This window comes from Leuresthes tenuis, unplaced genomic scaffold (assembly GCF_036924035.1).
Source record: "Leuresthes tenuis unplaced genomic scaffold, fLeuTen1.0.hap1 SCAF_24, whole genome shotgun sequence".
NCBI lineage: Eukaryota > Metazoa > Chordata > Actinopteri > Atheriniformes > Atherinopsidae > Leuresthes > Leuresthes tenuis.
In genome coordinates, this window is record NW_027325378.1 from 16,079,252 (window position 1) to 16,099,811 (window position 20,560).

At 41.1% G+C, this 20,560-nt stretch overlaps 1 protein-coding gene across 1 annotated transcript; it reads right to left on the reverse strand.

Annotated features, from left to right (window-relative positions):
• Positions 1 to 2,756: 2,756 nt before the first annotated feature.
• tlcd4a (TLC domain containing 4a) lies at positions 2,757 to 18,742 on the reverse strand. The gene is made up of 7 exons (XM_072378052.1): positions 18,437 to 18,742; positions 13,928 to 14,097; positions 12,674 to 12,763; positions 11,684 to 11,742; positions 11,420 to 11,514; positions 6,923 to 6,996; positions 2,757 to 6,117 (listed from the first exon to the last, which is right to left on the reverse strand). The coding sequence occupies exons 2-7, from the start codon at positions 14,080 to 14,082 to the stop codon at positions 5,799 to 5,801; spliced, it is 792 nt and encodes a 263-aa protein (XP_072234153.1). The 5' UTR covers positions 14,083 to 14,097; positions 18,437 to 18,742; the 3' UTR covers positions 2,757 to 5,798.
• Between the last annotated feature and the right edge of the window lie 1,818 nt (positions 18,743 to 20,560).

Consider the following 20,560-nt stretch of genomic DNA (forward strand, 5'->3'; position numbering starts at 1 on the left):
TTTCTCAAATATCATGGGGAATCTAAGGTTGCTGGCAGCGCTTACTAATAACAAATTATGATATCCTGCACAAGTTACCGAGAAGTCACCAGCTTAGCTGTTGCCAGGCTACAAACACAACAGCCCAATCAGGAATCTTCAGCCACACTTCACAACACTTTACACCTTCACACAGATTGTAAAATTATTTTTATTTAGATTTAATGTATTACCTTTTTACTATTCCTCACTCATATTTAATGTCAAAAATATTATTTCCCTCTGGGGATGAATAAAGCATGATTTTATTCAGTTTAATTCAGTATTGTATTGTATAGTGCTGCCATAAAAGTAACTTTAAAAGTGCCTGTGTTAGAGTTCTGCCAGTAACAGTTTTGTATTTTAAAATACCCTCTAATCTCTAGATTGTAAGACGTTGCATTTTCCCAATGCTATGCATGAAATTTTGAGTCGTTTTTCCACCTATGGAGTGACTCAATTCATCGATCACTTTCAACCCTTTTTGTTTTGAACATCAACCAAGGAATTTATCGACATGATGGAAATCTGAAAGCGCTGAAAGTCACGGCTCCGTCTACTTCATGAATCTGAAAAACTAAATGTCGTTCTTGTGCCTAAGGTAATGGGCTCAAAGTCACCCACAACTTTACATGCAAAATAATACACATGCAGACAGACACAAAAACATAGAAACTGAACAGCAACACTTTCTAAAAGTATGACCTGTTTTTTATTACTTCGTGTGTAATTGTGCACAAGAAAATAAGTGATCCTTACGCACAAAAATGGCATAAGACACATATCAGTGTCTCAAGCCCTGCCAGAATCAGACATCTTCTTTGATAGTGATTTTGCACTTTAACCTCTTTATAATGCTCAGTGGGTGTTTTTCTCCTAAAGGAAAATATACCGTCTCTCGGAAAGGTATTTAAAACTGAGCAGTCACCGAATCCAAAGTCCCCTGATACTATGGAAGTGGAGTAGACTATCAGCGATAATCTTTTTCATAGAATTGCATATGTAATTATTCCAAGATGACGGATTAGGGTCAGATAGCGTGACACACCCGACATTATTGTTGCTTTTGATCTTATTAATCATTGTGCCAGACGGCTTTATAAGAAATCTGAGAAGGCAAACAAAACTAGTCTGAGAAACTCAAAACAGGGTGCAATTTTTTGCAAACAATTCCAAAACCCATGTTAAATGAGACGAATATTACAATCCAAATTCCAACAAAGGTTGGGATTCTGTGGGAAATATGCATGTGAGGGCCCGGTCCTGCATGGTAGACACTGGCCTCTGTTGTTGTTGTGCTACCATCAATTCTGTCTTCCAGACCAACCTAAAATCTGCAATTTAACAAAAAAAAAAGGAGCAGTGATTAAAGGGGGGATATGATGTGCTCAGCTTTAGTGGTGTTACCAAGGGCTTAGTCAGCAGTGGTCTGGATGAGCTTTAAATGTCTATAATCAACAAAAAGGTCAAAAGGTGACATCTTTCACTCAATAACTCACTCCTGCGTAATTTTATCTTTTCACCTTTTAAATTGCGTTTCTAATCTACTTCTGAAGAAAACACAAACAAGAAATGCCACCTGAGTTTTCCATGTGTTCATTTACTTATACTGGTCATCTAAAAACTCAATTTCAGTGCATTTCAAATGACTGATGTCATGATGACATGATGTCTTACACACTGCTTTTGCACTTTTCTTTTTAGACAGATTTCTGTCATGTGCAAACTAACGAAACATTTATAATCTGAGACGCTGCCTTTGGGCCCAAGGGCATCTCAAATGAATTTCAGTGAGGCTGAAAGCTTTCCTGTAGTCAGAAAAGATTAAACAATTTGTTTTTTGAAAACAAAAAAATAACCTTACCTCAACCATTACCAGTTGATGCCCATTCCTGACCTCTGAGCTCTCCACAATGGAAGTCATTTCAGCCAGATCTGGCTTCATTGACTGAAAAGTAATCTTTTTTCAAAAGACAACTCAACTTTGCAGATATCAAGTTCTCCATCCTCGATATGGGAACCCTTTATTGACTTCAGTGAACATAAACTTTACATAAAAATGTAAATTAAAATGTCTTATAACGGACTTAAACTCGTGTAAACTTTCCAGTGGTTTGACTTATCAAAACCTGAAATTTATTTAGGAAATTGTGGACACGGCCCGCTCCAGGCTTGAGGAGAAGGGCAATAAGACTCAACAGAAAAGTCTGTATTTAATGGTAGTGTTAGGGTGAAGTGGCTAATCTATATACCATACGCATTACAAAATAATTACTCCATAATAAAAGAATCAAGATGTTAAACTGGCATACCTGCAGTCCTGAGATATTGCCCATAAAATATATTTTGGGCATCCTGACCTGAAAAATACATCCAAGAAGGCCCCAAGCTAAATCCTGCATCAAACTATGGGACTGAATACAGGACAACACTGCCCTCTAGTGCCTCATATGAAACAATTATCTGTTGAGACTGAAGCACCTTGTGGACAGAGTCAGCTGGTTCTTACCACGACAAAATCTTATTCTTTACCAGAATGTAAGCCAGCTTTTGCCTCTATGTGAGCCTCTATGCCAGCAAATGTCCTCTTTGACTCAAATAAAATAAGATCATTGTTGCTTTGCTTTTTCCTGTCATACCAGCAGGGGGCAGAAACGACACCGTTTAATCAGAAATGTATCATTCTTTGCCAAGTAGTTTTGTCAACCAACCTTTTGTAACTAAATAAGACACTTCACACCGGTGAATTTGGTATTTATTGTCAAGAATAATTGAAAATGTAAATGCCAAATATTTGCTCACGTTCAGTACATTCATAGAATGTCAGTAGCACATACTCATAGTTCCTTCCAACAGCATTAAAACAGAAACACCAGCAACAGTTGGTGAAGCTCTTAGCAGCACTGGGCTCTCTGTTATCCTGACACCTGCTTTGCCTCTATGTAAGTTTCTGTTGGATTAATAAATCAAAGACAATGGAATACATATTATGCAAAATGCTTGTAAGCTTAATGTTTATTTGCACTGCCCAGACTGTTAAAACTGTGCTGATTAGTATTCAAGTATTCCCTTACCGAATATTTCTGTGCTGGATATTATACTATATATCTGCTTCATCAAGATAATCACATCATTATTATCTTCACCTGTACATTACATTATGTGGCACAGTACAAGAATAACGTTTAAGTAAACATTATGTACATGTACTAAAGAAAAGAGACATGGAACAAAATTGGTCTTGCAAATACGCTATTTTGTTTACAGTGCAGTCCTCATGCAATACCACATGCAGTTATAGAAGGTGCATGAAGAAGACCATATCAACCATGCATGAGCTTGTACAGAGACTTCCTTGATTCCATCAGGAGTCTACTGCCCAGAAACCATTGCATGATTTCCGTTTAATCCCAGTGAAATATTGACAGAAAGAACATTGTTTCTTTTCAAACACGTGAGTCAGTGATATTTACCTGAAAATGACGCTAGAATCCATCATCCCAACACTTTTCCCTCATAATCAGTAGTGTCGTTCTCACTGTCGAAAGGTGCTAAACTAAACTGAGAAAATGTATTAGGACTAAAAAAAAAAAAATAAAAAAAAAAACACCACTCACACGAAATAAGAAAAAAAAAAAAAGGAAAAAGAGTTTCTCTACATTTTTACCGTGGTGAAACACTGGCGTACGTAAAGTGAAGAAATATTAAGAAGCATAACAAAAGTGCTGAAGCAAGCAGCCTTAGGAAGCCTCTCAGTTGTACGTGTGAAACTACAAAAGGCCAAACAATAACATTAGATGGGTTTTAGACTTGGAAAAGACACAAGCAGGCCACTGAAAAGGACACATTTTTCAGTGTTGTGAGGAGCTGGATGCAGCAAATAAATCACTGTGCAATCATATGTTGTTCTACAAAGGCAGCAAAATCATACCAGGACCGTGGCAAGGCATTCTTTAAACGAACAATCCCTGTTTCTGCATCACTATACATTGCACGGAAGCTTGTGACGTACATCTCGGGTAAAGATGTACCTACGATTTCAAGCATGTATCGGAAATCATCAACGGACTCCAACCTCTCATCTGAATGAATGGCAGATTTGTTCTTAAAAACCTCGCGTTGTCATGGTTATATGCTGATGAACAAAAACAGCTTTTCCATATGCTGTCCACTTAAAGGAAAAACACTTTTTCTCTGAAATCAACGAATAAATAAGCAGGAACACATTATGCTGAACAGCTGAGCGGAAATCACACATACCATGAGATATAAGCTAATCGTACCAAAAAACTAAACACAACAGAAATGAAAGAATTTCTCCCATCTGAAACACTGATTACCGATTTTATTTTCTGTGTAAAATGAAAATCTGCTGCAGCAGCATCCAGTGAGACTTTTTTTTTTTTTTTTTTTTGCTTGTAAAAATTCCAAATCCCCTCCAGGAAAAAATACATTTCTGCCTTCGGGGCAAATGTTGCCAGGGTAAAATCAACAGTTCACATCTAAAAAATATATATTATAAATAGGAAGTGCGAGAATGATCTAAATGTGAGTTCAATGGCGCAAGTTGGAAGGAGAAGAAGAGTCTCAAAGTGCTGCCAACTCATTTTCATTTTCTTAAACTGTCAAACTATGCATCATTTGCTGTGTAATCTGAATGGGGATTTTATTTCGCTTTAACTTGTCTCCGATTCCACGCCAGCTCTTAATCAGGTCAGTGTTAACCCTCTCGATGCATTGCAAAATGTGAAATAAATACAATGCAAAAATTTGAAAAAATAACCATCAAAAACATTCTTTTTGTTTATACATTGTGAAGCATTGCTCACACAAATCATGTGGCTTTGACAGAACGAACGTAGCCACAATATTTAAAATCCCTAATCTTGAACGGCCCGTTAGCACATAAACAAAAGCACTGACTTCAAGTCTCCCTTTGAGCATTTCTAAAAGACCTCTTGGCATCAATCTCTTTTCATTAATAAAAGTTACAAATCATTTACCCGTTCGTGCATTTTAAAACCTATTCGCCTCGACCTCAGCGAGACGAAAGACAAACTACACACACAGTCCTGATGCTTGTTCAACCAACCTTTCTCTTTTCTTTTTTTTTCTTTAAATAAAAGGCAACCAAAACATTTGAAATTCTAATAACCCAACAGACGTGGCTTTGGCTGAGTGACAGTGGGAGAGTGATAAAATTCATACTTCTTCACTTATTTGATTGTGTCTCAATCAAAGTCTCCTTCAACATGTACCTGTTAAGATAATAATGGCACTGACCATCGTTGTGGAGTCAATAAATATTTTGGGGCGTTCCCTAAAATCTTCCCCTCTTCCCACATAGCAACTTATATTTATATATGTCACCATATTCACTCTGGAACCCATTTCGCATCTTTTTTTCTTCTCTTTTTCTCTCGAGTGCCATGTATGTAAAGAACAGTAAACTTTTTTTGACAATTTGCAGTTGGGATAACAGTCCATTCGTCCCGGGATGACCTCTGTTGTATTTGTAAATGGTTCAAGAGGAAAAATCAGTTGGCCGTGCACGCAAAGTATTGCTTAGAGGTCATGTCATGGCTTTGGGATGACCACTGAAATGGTCCATCAGTATATCTCAGTGACTGTGCCTGCTTTCCCAGGAAGAGGTCTTCCTCATTACATTCGATCTTGCAGTGTCGAGTCCTACATGTGTTAGGGTCCAAACTGCCACTTGCGGTGTACTGAGAACATTGCCACTTAGTCTCTGTTGTGGCATTTTTCACACCCTGGTTCCCTTAATCCGTCTTCCCATTCTCCTGAGGTGTTCCAGCTTTGCTCTGGCGTGCCGATCGCAGCACTTTGTAGCAGCCGCGTGCAATCTTATGCATCCACATAATGTTCATGATGTCCAAGCAGATACTGGAGCAGATCCAGGCTACGCGGCCGCCCCAGGGCACCAGGTAGAAGGCCTCTGTGCCATAGACCGCATACATGCGACTGTAGTAGACCGGCATGACGGCAATGCGGACCATGAAAAAGACTACTGCCATGGCAACACCGTTCGCCATGTTGGGCCGGCAGGACTTGGGATAACCTAGTACCTCAAAGAACCAACTGAAACCAAAGACAGTGGTTAGAAGGTTAAACTGTTGATATAAAAATGTTTTAAGACAACGTCAAGTAACTTTGCATTTGTTCAAAAAACATCATTTCAATGTTTCCAGCTCTGTGTGTATTATAAACAGGTGGGGGCAACCTTACGAAACATTAAAAAGTAGGAAACAAAGGAAGAAAAGATTCTACTTCAATGGTTTCAGCTTTGCTAAATAAATAATTTGGGGATCCAGAGTGCGTTAAAAGCTGTACCGTGTTTGCAAAGGTTCAAAAGTAACCAAACACTCTGGTATTAACTGTGTGTTACACTTCTACACTGTTTAACTCTAAGTGCCAAAGAACACGACGTGGAGTTTAAGGACAGTTTGCATTTGGATCGTCTATCAACGAGGAGTAAAGATGAAGAGGATTTACTTGATAAAAATATATATATATATTAACTGGACAAATTCAGACGGAAATTTCTTGCCTGGGATTAAATTGATCACTTGCATACGAAACATTAACATATTTTTTCACAGTAATATACATCTATTGTGATTTAAACCTATTCAGGTTCGATATTTTAACCTAGCATCACACATTTGCTTTCAAATTGAGAAAGTCTGAAGAACAATAAAAAAAGAAATACAAAAAATGTAAAAGACCCCGATACTGAAGTACACAGAAGTGAACGGGGCCGCACTCTTTTAGATACTGTTAGCTTGTATGCAACTGGACTACAAATTAACTTAAGCACCTTAAGATGACCTCAGTCGTAAGTTTTGTGCCATTTAACCCGGGTCATGAGTAAGCGAGTACATACCGCTGGTTTACACATGGTGTAGAAAACTCAGCAAGCAGACGGAAGTTAGCAAAATAAGGCAACATTCCTTCGCCCTGTAAGAACAAGGTAAGCACAAAGAAAACAACAAAACATGAAAGGGACAAAAACAAGACGCCGACTCATTTGGATCTGCAGGCATGAAGCCGATGCATCAGCGGCTCCATACAGGCACCAGTTCTCAGCAGAGTAAAAGAACAACAGCTACTGCACCAATTCAAAGAAATCATAACCAAATAAGATTTGAATTTCTATTTACATAGTTAACAAATTTAAGCAATATACTGCTACGGTATGGGAATTTCAGGCCTAAACACTAAACAGCAATAAATCAAATAAAGATCAAAACAAGAGCCTTCACCCTCAGGCCACGAGATGTTTTATGGTTTTCCAAGCAAAAATTAGACTATCCCTCATCCACTGTGAACAGAAACTCCTCAGTAAAAGAGGAGCACAAAGAGCCTATGGAGAAAATAAAAGACCTCACCCCCACACCTGAAAGAAACTATAAAGCCTGTTAACACATTTGTCTCTTGAGAGCACAAATGTGCTCAGCACTTTGTATGGCAATAATTCTTTTGGAGTAACACGCATTTGATGTTTAATGTTCAAAACATTATTACATAAGAAATGGACTGATGTCTAAAATGCAAACTCATGAATCCTCTTAGATGCCAGAGGGTCACACTGGAAAAATAGCTTTATTCTTGGAAATCTAAGTCAAGGGCCAAGAAATGGAAAGAAAGATTCAAAAGCTAACTCTGGCGCCACTTCTAGAGAGGCAATAAGAGTCCTTCTTCGAACAAAGATCCTTAATATCGCGTCAGAAAAAAAACATCTTGATCGTGTAGCATTCGAAAACCCCAAAACACTCAAAGCAACATGCAAAAAAATTGGAGGCATCTTAAGATTAAAAAGACAAATCTTTCCAACTGTGCAAACTATTGCTGTCTCCCAATATATACATATATCACATAAAAACACACAGAATGCAATATATCTGAACAACATCGTTGAAAAGAGATTGAGCAAATGATCAACACAGTACATGTATTGTACAACCATACAAACATTCAGCCAGCCACTAGTTGAGGAAGCAATCAGAAGCCATGCAGAGTAAAAAGCAATATGTCAAATAACTGTCAAAAGTGTCACTGTTTACGAAACAAGATCAGGTCCTCGGCTTTGCCTGATGTTCCGAAACATCTGCTGCTGCTTAATACAAAGACGGGACCCGAAAACCCGAGATAAAACCCACTTCTAAAATACTGCCGCCGTGGTATAACTCAGAAAAGCAACTGTAAGCATTGAGGCAACCAGACTTAAATCACAGTGTGAAAACTTCACCGTTTGCCACATAAATTTGAGTTCTGGTTGGAAAAGCGCAGCGGTTACGTTGGGCGTTTCGATACATCGTATTTGAGCTTGCCTCTGCCACGTCAAAAGCTAACGTCCGTGTTCCAAAAGTCTGACCATTCCAATTCGGAGCTCGAGTTAAATCTTATTTGTGATAAAAAGTCACAATTCCATTTAATCAGAAACATCCACAAAGAGCACAAAAGTCAAGTTTATTTGGCAAGCAGCCTGACGTTTACAGCAGGTGACAGAATACTTACCATCAGGGCTGAAACAGAAGCTGGTCATAGAAACATACTTACTATGTGTTAGAAACAGAGTACATCTGCACTGCAGTTTATGTACCACTTCATATCAACTTTCCTTGTAGCATGAGCATGCTAGTACCTCTAGGAACTGGTAAGTCCATACTGTGACTGGGCATCATATCTGCTCAGTACAACACAACAGCAATAACAGCAGACAAGACAGGAGAAAAGTAGTCCCCATCTAGCTCAAGACCTGCTCTGAATACCTCTAAATGACACAATAACCCTTTTGGTAGTTTTTGCATGAATAGGGATGACGCATCCCAACCTGATTTTTGGTAGTTTTTGCATGTAGGGTTTGAAGAGGGGCTGTTCGTGTTAAAGTCAGCGAAGGACACAGAGACAGACGGATATATTAGAAGAAAAAAAAAGCCACAATAAACTGGAAGCAAATAAGAAGCAACACTTACAACACTGAGAAGAGAGCATGCATCTAATATTCCCATCTTGTTGATTAGATTCTCCTTGACAGTTTAAAAAGAAAAAGAAAAAAAGACACACACAAAGACAGACTGCACTCCTACTAAATTAAATATAAATGACTTGAGCAGCCATTTGTGACCGACTGATTAATAATAAAAACATACCAACAAAAATTAGGCCGATTGGTATTTGCAAGATTGCAGATGTTCGAAACTAAGTAAATTTAATCAATAGGCTTTAACACGGCCATGTGCCTTTGAGTTTGATATTCTTATTCAAAGGTCAAATTCACTGATAATTTGACTCAAACACTTCAACATAAACACATTAAATACACATTAACTAATAGGACCTTGACAACATATGACAAATCTTACTGGGAACAACACTAAATTAAAAAAAAAAGGAAAGTAACATCAAGGATTAGCCAATATGACTGTAACCTTTACAGGAAACGTAACATAGCGATAATAATGTGGCTCGAAATGTTGCTTTTCCTTCTAAAGTTGACTGATGTGTAACAATCGTTCTGCTATCCCACGAAAAACTTCGGACCTATAGTCTGAGGAAACAGTCATGAGTGTCCAGTAACAGTATGGCCTACTTCACCTCATTTAGCTAAACATTTTAGATACAGGTGCTTGCTCTGTTGTGACAAATGATCACTTTATTCCAACCATGTGACACTAGTAGATCGTCATTATCAGATTTTATCCATATGAAGAAAAGAAAAACAACAACATTGTAATGAAAAGATAAAACAGGATGAGGTGTCATCGTGTTCGTCACATGAGAGACAAACAAATCTGAAAAAACGTGGAAAAGACGGGAAGAGGTGGAGGTGGGGTGTAGCTCTGGACTGTTGGGTTAGCAAAGAGTTAAATGTGCTGCGATGCTGTTCACCAAGATTTAACATTTATTTCCCTAATGTCAAGTACAAAGCAACCTGACCCATTTATTCGTATTTTTAAAAAATGTTTGGATACTGAAGAGGCAGAGCAATGCACGCTGTATGTCCTGCAGTCTTTTTTTCTACAATGAAAACATTTACTGTGTCGGAGAAACAAACTGTTAATAGGCTGCACTAAAATTAAATGAACAGCCAGCGGACTGGCTTTCAGGACCATTAAAGTAATATTGAATTGTCTCAGAGTAAACTTGACCTAATGCATTCCCAGTATTGCCGCAGTCGGGGGAAAGAAGCCTTTCTATATCAGGATGTGCAAGAAGAAGAGAGAGGAGGCAGAACGAGGCTCTGGCACAAAAAAACAAAGAGTGAGGTGCTGTAGATAAGCAGGTGAGTAACTTAAAGTTAAATACTGCTCGTTGGCATGCACAGTAACAAGAAAGGAATCCTGCTTATGTAGAATGCTTCAGAGCTACCAGCATGCGCACAGTGGTTACATTTAAGCATTCAGCTGTGCTAAGCTTAGGTTCAGCTGACATCAGAGTAGTACAACATCAAAAGGGAGGGGGGGGGGAGGTAAAATAAAACAGAGAGCACAGGAATTGTAAAGGCAAAGTGAGAGGTGGAGGGTTAGGAGGAGGAGGGGGAGGAGGGGGAAGTCATCAGCCTGTACCATCACTGAGCATTCCATGCAAAAATTACCATAGTCATTCATTTCCTGTAGTTATGCGACAGCTCCTGGCGACCTAGAGGGTTTCAGATTGAACCAAGAGTGAACAGTGCTGCCCAGAAATGCTGGATAGGCTCAACTATGGCCACGTGAGCCAAGTGCATTGAAGGAATGGAGGAAAGGTGCCTCTTTGTCATCATTAACAATGAACATCATCGTTCTCCTTGTTAAGAGGGTTTCTGGTTTCTGCAGCATAGCTCCTTAAACTGCCAAACCACGCCCAACCAAACCTGTCAAGATGCATGTTTTTCCTGCGATCCTCCCGACACAAAGAAAGAAAACCATCAGACGCCAGCAAGCGTACCACACCGAAAGCTACTTTACACAACAATTATGCCAGCTGAACACGGCAAACGAGACAGAACACTCGGTTTCAGATGGCCCGATAATGCTTGCCATCTTGTGAGAGTGCTTTACTCTCGGTAGCATTTCGACTAAAAGCAGTGGAGTCAATGAGGTGAAATTTGAATAATGGATAAGGCTTCCTTGGCAGATGGGTTTCGAACGTTTGGGGTTTACTTACTTGAGACGGTACTCACCATTCTAGCTTTAACTCACATTTTCATTTATTCTTTTCCATCTAACCTACAATATTTGCGACCACTTGCTGAATGGGGTCAGTCAGAGACACTTACTGAATGGTGACTAAATGAGTTAAAACACCCACCCAGCTAAAGAGGACACAGCTGTTCACCCTTGGTTGTCTCCTTCCCATCTTGCCTGCACGTTCTGCTATTGGACAATAGGGCACTCACCAGTACATAGTAGTAAGCATACAATGCTGCCAGATGATGAACTACAAAAAACTTGTCGCCTATCGCCTTCCAATAGTAAAATATAAGCAGCAGATCTGGAAAACAGACATACAGGGGAAAGGACAACATGTCATCGGTGTAATACAGACAGTAAAAGAGCATAAAACTGATAAAACACCACACATTACGTCTACAAAATGCTTCATGTATTTCTTTTCACAATGCTAGCTGACATTATCTGGGTAAACTGTGCGTTTCTCTTACCAGATATGAGGTAGCCTGTTGTGATTGCAACATTAGTCTTCACCAGTGTAGGATCTCCCCTGTTGGAGAAGAGAAAAATAAAAAAAAAAGACTTTCAGTCTCCACATCTGAAAGACATTATGGTAACGAGTGATTTTTAATCAGATATTCCATCAAATACTCCTGCCAAATTCACCGAGCCCCACTGCGCTTAAAAGCTTCCCGTTTTAGCATGGTAGCATTGCCATGACAACAAAAAGGTCTCGAATGTGAACCACATAGTTTCATTAGTAGTAAAACTACTGAAGGTAGTGAACACCAGTGAGTTCAAGTGCACGTGCTCATCCATGAACTAACCCGTTTTGTTACTTGGCACACGCCACTAAAAAAATAACTGCCTAATGTTGACATGTGGGTGAAAGGCTGCCAAACCGTGTCTGATGACGAGATGCCAATGCAGCTGTGGCTTAAACCTGCGTTCATTTAAATGGGCGTTCGCTCTAACTGCTGATTGAATTCAAGTGGATGGGAGAATGACACTTACCGTTTATTAACCCAGTAAGGAGGGTGAAAGTGAACTTTAGAAATAATAAAATATCTAGGGGCTGCTCTTAAGCCTTTTTCTCACCACATGTGAGTGTATCATGTTCTGGGGTTCTTATTCAGATACACTCCTGGTTTATACCCGACCACAAAGCAAGCAACCTTCACAATATTCACTCACTCCTTACAGTGATCCTCTTCTGTTTTTGCTTTGGAAACAGTGGCGACAAGAAAAAAAAAAAAGGTGCAAAAGCGAGCATACTCCACTGACCTTAGACCCGCCCACACCTTTTCATCACTGCTACAATAAGTTCAAAGTCTAGCAGACCTGCTGTACCAGAGATTGCTTATCTATGACAACACACCTGGGCCATCTATCAAAAAAAAGCTGGCGTTTTTTTAAATAAAGTAAGGCAAATGCTTCCCGAGGAAAGGTTAAAAATATGACATTCGCAGCAAATCTCTTACCAGACTGGGTCTTCATTGACGGCATCATCAAAGAACAAGATGTAGAGACAAAATATTCCCACCAATAGCGCGTGGAATGTGGACACCGTCCTGAAATAAAAAGATAATAATAGTAATACACACACTGCCATGATGGTGTCCTCCCTGACAAAGGCGAATGCTGATGTATGTCACATATTTTACAGAGAAACAGCACATATTTGTCTTCATTAATTAAATGTGCCTTGGAGCTGCTCTGTGGTTTGAAGAAAGGAATTTTCAGTGCTCACAGTGGATCAACTAATTGCCTGTCATGGTTGCACACAGATTCAGACCAATTAGACTTAGAGATTAAATACTGCTGAAGGGCCAGCACAAAGTCGCTGTCAGTCACAGAGAGACAGTCCAACAGTCCTCAACAGTCACTCAGTGAGACAGAAAGACAGCAGCGCTGATCGTAAGACCATTTAAATGGAGTCTGGAAAGTCACGGACCTCTATAAGGATCCCCTTATCCTCATTTACTCATAACCCATGCAACCGTTCCAATTTTACAAGTGCTCTCAAGAGCAATAAACCCAGCTTGAGAGAGAAAACGGTAAAGAGCGAACCGATGTGCGTTAGACTAGATTGTTCTGTGCATTTCTTCTCCTCTGGGCTGAAGGTGGTCTTGAATTCACAGCTTCCACCGTCCCATTGCTGAAAAATTGACTGCGGTGTTGCCGTCAAGCCTCAGCAGATAAAAACTGATTGTTGAAGAGGGATTACAGTTAATTTTACATTTTTATTCACCTGAAGTTATCACGTTATCGCCTACAACTGTCTGTGATGGACATTAACTGTCATTAACTGTCATTAACTGTCACTCACAATAACAGCAAGGAATTTAGGAAGTGAAAAATTTACGGGCACGAAACAAGATTGGGAAATTGATTTCTTTTTCCTTTTTACAAAGCACCAAAAGATATATTTACGGGTTTTGAGCGGAAAAAAAATCTAATATTTCATTCTTCTCAACCTGCAAAAACACCGCAGACCTCTAAGGTTTGTCACAAAAAAAACAACAACATTCAAACACAATTCGAGTGCGTTTCAACCAGGCTTCCGGCTCTTTGAAACAGTGACATGTAGAGCGAACACTGCAACACGCCCCACATGTGAGTCAGAGAAGAGTGACACAGGAAACATGGTCAGCATCTGAGTTGTGAGCCATGTCACAGTTTCTGCCGCGCAAAGGATATGGAGTCAGTGTGCACATGCGTTCATGTCAGGTCACCTTGAGTTCCACTCCACCTTCTGCTTGTCACTCAGGCCAAAGAAGCCTGGGCTGATGCGCATGGACACCCAGGGGCTGACTCTGTGGAAGAGCCACTGGAAGGTGAAGAAGCTGGTCACCGCGATGGTGAGGATGAGCTGGCTGAATGGGTCCATGGCCACCCAACCCCACTGCGAGAGGGAAGAAGAGTAGAAAAGTCAAGGTCGGACAAAAAGAAATAAACGTTGAAAGTAAGCAAGATGATCTGAAGACAAACCAAAAATACTAGCTGGAGGTTCTCTTTAGAGCTGCTCCGACTGCTGCACATTTTCAGCGGTTGTAAAAATGCAGTCGGTTGAACTTTTGAATGGCAAGCTAATGTGTCACTACAGAGAAAATGTGGCTCCTCGTGCTGAAGAGGACATGCTCTCTATGTGGGAACACCAGTTACTGTGGTGTGAGCACAGAGTTTCTAAACCCACAAATGCACACACCCACACATCATTTCACAGAAACAACAGAACAAAACTGAGCTTGTATGGAGGATTGACTTTTGCTCATCCACTGTGTGCATATTGCTAAATAGAGATAGGGACCTTGTTAAGTCTTATATCAACTTGCAAGTTGAAGTGAAACTTAACAAAAAGTACAGTTTTGACATCCTTTGGTCAAAACCCAATGAGACGAAAGCGACTACTTTCCCCTCCATTGATCTAAGCCTCTATTCAAACTAATCATATTCCAGCATGAGCCACTCCGCTCCACCTCAGGGTCTAATAAAAATAGCTAATATTTCACCAATGTGCATTACTGTAACAGCTGGTGCATTGAAGGGTAAATGGGAATTTGGAATTTCCAACTTCTGATGCCATTGCATTAATTATAAGTCAGATTCTCTTGCCAGGGGGTAAGACATAAAAGCACTGGTAAAGTATCATCAGCTAATCTCTGTCTTCAGTTACTTGAACTACAGAACTAATGGTGGGATTTAATATTTAAAGAAGAAAGGAAAACAGTTTTATCTTCCACCGTACAGTGAACGCAGCACCATCTGAAGCTGATTTTAGATGTAGAAAAAAATGGGTAAACAGGCTGGAGAACCTTTTAACGCGACACCTCTGAACATCTCACTGAATGACAAGCTTTCATATAGTGGGGCCAAAACGTGTTTCTCTAGTTGATAGTGACTTAAGACACCCAAACATATGCATCCGAGCGGGGGATTTTCCCATAACATGTCGCCTACTGACAGACACACCTCCCTTTTTATTACACGCAGGTATTTGATGGCAAAGTTCACAGTACTGTGAAACCTGTTAGCAACCGTTTGCTAACGTTAGCTGACGTTTGAAAAAACTGGCGCCCACCTCACAGCACTCTAATTCATCTCCGATGGCCGTCGCTCCTCTGTCTCCTCGCCCTCTCTTGTTCTCCTTGACGTGTTACAGGTTCGCCCTGCTGTGAAGCGCATTTTCGTCTTTTATCTCTTCCCTCCCTTGTGATATCGTGTTTTATTAATTGTTAAGCTTATCTTTGCATGGTCGTTCTCCCGCATGCTGGGTCACTTTTAAGGTGTCCAAAACTCTGATACTAAGACAGCTCTAAATGTTAGTGTCAGGCACAAAGCTCACAAACCAATCATTCAAATATATAGCTCTTGTTACACGCTCCTGCGATGCAAGTCCCCCGGTTTGTTAACCTGCAAGCTGCACTCTAAGAGTTATTGTTATTAACTCACCTTGGACTTTGCATTGTTTACCCTGAACCTAACAACGCTCTTATACACACAGTGCAGAGGCCTATTATCACAAGAGCCATGTCATTGTGTCTTGCTTTAAAACATTAAATGAGAAAATCTAAAGGACTAAACTTTAACAGTGGCTACAGGCGGCCCGATGGTGTGAAAGGGAACCGCCTGTGTGTGTACCGAGGAGAAAACAGTCACGGCCTGTTGTGCACTCATGCGAGGCCTGAACACAACACGTCTTCAAAATGTTCCGACAGCCACAGATGGAGCTGCTGGTGAATAATCTGCATCTGAATCTGGATTCATTCACTGTCAGAGGCGGTGAATGGCACTGAGTCACTGTCAGACTCTCGCATTATGAACAATCATCTCAACACACAGAGAAGGCAGAACGGGATTCAAGTTTAGTCTGCTCTGCAAAGTAACTGAGGAATAACGATCCTACAACTGGTTGACATCACTGTCTGGTGAAACCGTGTCATTGGGCAAATAAATGTTGCATCACGGATCCTCGTGCAAACGTCAAGCGTTGGCCATGGATGTTTGCAGACTGACATCAGTTAAAAAAATCTGTTCAAACTGCTTCGTGCTCGGCTGCGACTGTCCAGACGATCAATTGTCAAACTCCAAAGTATTGGACTAGCTGATGCTGGCAAAGCATTAGGCTGCTGGGTGAAAAGTTAAGAAATAATACAAGAGATTACAATTCTTCCTGAGGGGGATCAGAGGATTGGAGCTGTCTGTCCAACCATCATTACACCACCTGCACAGCTAAATCAGAACACAAATAGTGTTGGATAACACTGATAAAAACATTGGGCTTTTGGGATTTTTTCTTCTTCCAATATTTACATCAAGGCAATTTGTTTCGTTTCCTAACATTAATCATACGTACCAATGTATAAACCTGATTTATATTGCTCATACCTAACGTCATTCCTCAGATGAGTAAATCTACCTACGGGTCTCCTGGTTGACAGTTCTGACTCCCGCGCCATGCTCTCTTTCCCCCCCAAAAAAGTCTCAACCATGACCATAAATCAATGAATTGCATTAGGTAACAGTTTGATAAAACTGCTGTTTTGACTCTGTGGCAAATATTGACAGGTTAGTGTGTCGGGAAGGGAGACCGGGACACGAGTTAACGATGATGACCACAGGATGGCTCTAGAAAAGCCGCATAATCTTTTCAGAAAAATTCGCTCCACTATTTAGGCCTTCCAGAGAACACATCGCACAACCCTGCACATCTAGATTTGTCTGAGGAGAAAGTGTGCTTCGCCCGATCCAGAATTAGCAGCCCCATCTGCATTCTGGCGAGGGGCCAGTAGGCATGTATGTCATGGACAGAAGTCCACAAAGGCCACAAAACTGTTTTCTGAATGTTGCATAAGCTTATTCACATTAGGTAATCCCCCTTTTTTAAGATGGCAAAACAGTTAAGATCAACATAAAGAAGGAAAAGAAAAAGAGGATATGTTTGTCCATTCAAAAACAAATGACTGGAACTGTGCATACATCTGCCATGCAACCGAGAAGGCCAACTATGGTGATCCACAGAGACACTTCAGTGTGCTTCAGTTAAAGACAGAAGCCAAGATAAAGTCACGAAAGAACTGAAATACTGAACCTCGAGTCACCCCCCCTTGCCTGCAACACATTAATATTGCAATGTAGAATACTTAAATGTACATAGACTTTTAGACAAACCAAGCACGACGTTTACACCAGGGATATCTCTGAGAAAAGCCAACTCTGACGGAGGATTGTTTTACACACACACGCATGTTTGAGGCCCACAAGTGTAACACAGGACCCCGTTGCCAAGGGCAAATGGTAACAAAAGGTCGACATAGGATACAGAGAGGAAACAGCTGAAACACCCTGGGAATTAAATCACTACAAATGAACATAGCCTAATGGGGTTCATATACACGCCAAATAATAAACAGGGCTTAAATCATGGAAAGGAAGTGCAGCGGAAGCTGCTTCTGCACTTCCTGGTAGATGTGTTCCATTGTGAGAGGTCTGTCTTTGAGTGTAACTGATTCAAGATGAAGGAACAAGGGAGGTGGATACAACCATTACCAGCGACCCAAACAGGGCTCAGAAAAGTTAGCAAGACACCTGTTATTTCACAAAGCGCATTCCTCTTTGATTAATGAGCGAGTCGCAGTCACAAGACTCTTTCAAAGACGTGTCAGCCTGAAAACGCGAATAAAAATCAGACTAATTAACCCCAAAATTGGCTTCAGAGTGCTTCAGGAGCCCCACTGTATGGAGTGTTGGAATAAGTAACGACTCAAAAGATAGGGCTGGTGTTCATTTCGAGCTTAATGAAAGTGATGTGTAATTCCAGGGTACATGAATGTGTCATATTTACCTGGAAGCCTGGTTTCCTGGCTTATTTGATCTGAAACCTACGGGAAAATGCGCTTGCGTAACACGGAGTGGGGGGGTGGGGGGCACTTATTTTTATTTTTTTTTAACCGAGGGAACCATAGACCCACTAAAATAACTTCTGGTACGTACATGTTAGACACGTTGGGCAGCGTCGATAGCCCGAAATGACCGTGTTCTCAGTCAGGTCGCGGTGGTCTTCTATCTTCTTTGAAGCAAATAATGTGGTGTATTTAACGGCTCGCGCGAGGCCGGTTCACGCCGCATTGCCTGTCCAGCTGCTGTTATGTGTTCACAAGGAATAACAGTGGCCTCGCCGCGTCTCGCTCCCGCAGCCACACACACGAAAAACAGAGGACACGAAACACACCAGACGGACTCACCTTATGACTTTCATTCAGATGATTTGCCACTCGCTCTCACAACTGCTCGTGGTTGCCAGGGTCGCTTGCAAAACCGCGTATATTGAGTGAAAGCCAGAGCCATGCCGAGTCATTTTTGATAAACAACAAGACAGCCCGCCTCCCGCTCCGCACACTCTGATATCAAGCCGTGGGGAATCCGAAGGGGCTGAAGCTCGGCGCCAGTGGCAGGTTTGGCAGTGTTTACCGAGGCTCCCGACCAACACGAAGCGTGCATAACTGCTGCAGAGGTGCGGATCGTGCAGCTCGACGCTCGATTACAGAAATGATGGAGGGGGCGGGGGCTGGTGTTGGTGGTGGTGGAGGAGGAGAAGGACGGAGGGAGGGGGTGGGGGTAGTTGTTGGTGTGTGTGAGTGTGAGGTGACTCTCTCTTTCTCTCTGGGCTCAGATTTCAGCTCGGTTCTTAAAGATACAAACACAAGTGCACTCGTTTGCACGAGCAACGTTTTGGCGGTCGCGAGGCCGCTCAACGTCTGATTTATCTTGAACTGATTCAAGATAGCGGCCTTAAGTCGCCAATTAACCGTCAATCTCAGTTTAACACGAGACCGTTTGTCAGTCACAGCTGCCGTAGAGACTTGAACGTGGGCCTAAGGTAGGCTCGGGAGAAAACTAGGTAAGGTTGTTAGGTGGTGAAGAGACAGGAGGAGTCACAGCCTACATGAGAGAACCTCGGCGTATTTTCTATTAAAACTGCTATGATGTTGTTGATTAGTTGGCACAGCCTCTAAATCATTCCTATCAAACACAATATTTACACACTACCTACACCCAGCTGACACAAGGGGTCTAAGGTCATAGAAATAACGTAAAGATCAATTAAATGACACACTACACAAACACAAAAATATTACAAAATGACTGTGAAAGCATGAACAATCATCGCTGAAAAAAGGAAGAAACAGTCAGAGATGGATCCAAGATGACCGCAAGGGAATCACAAGATGACAAACCTTTGGAAAATACCCGCTTGGTGACACACAGCAACCGCTAATTGTATTTGTGTTGTTTGTGGTTGTTTTGTGCCTGCTTCAGTCTCATGTCCCACGTCGAGCTGTTAGCCATGCTGTACATTCCACTCATATACACAACTGGAGGGCTAATGGCTGATCATGTATTCGATAATGAAGGAGAAACAGATGTATGAAAGCTGCCCAGAGATGGGGTTTGGCCTGCGTCATTATGTGCTGATTTGCAGCGTCATCTTTGTCGGGCCCGAATCTCTGCAGTTCTAAACAGAGGCATTGTTTTGTGTGGCTATGTCAGGCATAGAAATGATGGCGCTTTTCTCATACAGGTTAGTGTTGACAAATGTAGCATTATTCAATACCAAAGTGCAACATAATGTCCCAGCCAACACACACGCGTGAAGCCCAGATGAGGTGCATCAGGGCTGGTCCTTGGGCCCCACTTGGGATACTAAACGAAGGCCAGAAAACCAGGAAGTCAACTGTCAGCGTCAACTGAGACATTGCATTTAAACAATCCTACTGCATTTTCATGATTACAGTCACCCTTTGTAACGCTGCAGTTGCTGGGAGGGATGCAATGTATGTAAAATGAATTTTCCAGAATGGGGATGGGTCAAGCCTCCTCAAGCTGAACGATGCAAGGGAATGAAAGAGATGCACAACAGAAAAACAAAGTCCTGATTCACTGACAGTATGACTTAAGCAGTTATTCTGGAACCTTTAAAAAAGTCTTGTTTCTACAGCAAGAAGGACCGTTTGAGGTGTTAATTTGGTTAACGCATTTTTAATCCTCAACTTTCCTTTATTTCTTTTATAAAAATACACACAAATAGAACACACACATTGTTTTTTACACTTCATAACCTTCTATATCTTTCTCTGTCTGAGACATCTGTCAAAAAACACAGCGACTCGGCTTCTTTGCTTCTTCATCGTCAGCTGAACCCCAAAATTGGTCATCATCATCTTCTCTGAAAGTGGGAGTGACACAGAGCTACTCAGACTGACCTCTGCTCAATGCCCCACGTGTCTCTAAAGGAGCACAACAAAAAGCTTCCAGCCTCTGACACCCAACAGTGCCTCTGCTTCATTGCTTCTTCAGTTGGTCAGTTT

Bases quoted from the DNA above. Each gene is read 5' to 3' on its own strand.
- tlcd4a (XM_072378052.1), bottom strand. From the start codon at position 14,082: ATGGACCCATTCAGCCAGCTCATCCTCACCATCGCGGTGACCAGCTTC. The intron at 12,764-13,927 runs GTGACCTGACAT...TTTTTATTTCAG, and splicing joins AAGGTGGAGTGGAACTCAAG to GACGGTGTCCACATTCCACG. The intron at 11,743-12,673 runs GTAAGAGATTTG...CTTCTCCAACAG, and splicing joins GTCAATGAAGACCCAGTCTG to GGGAGATCCTACACTGGTGA.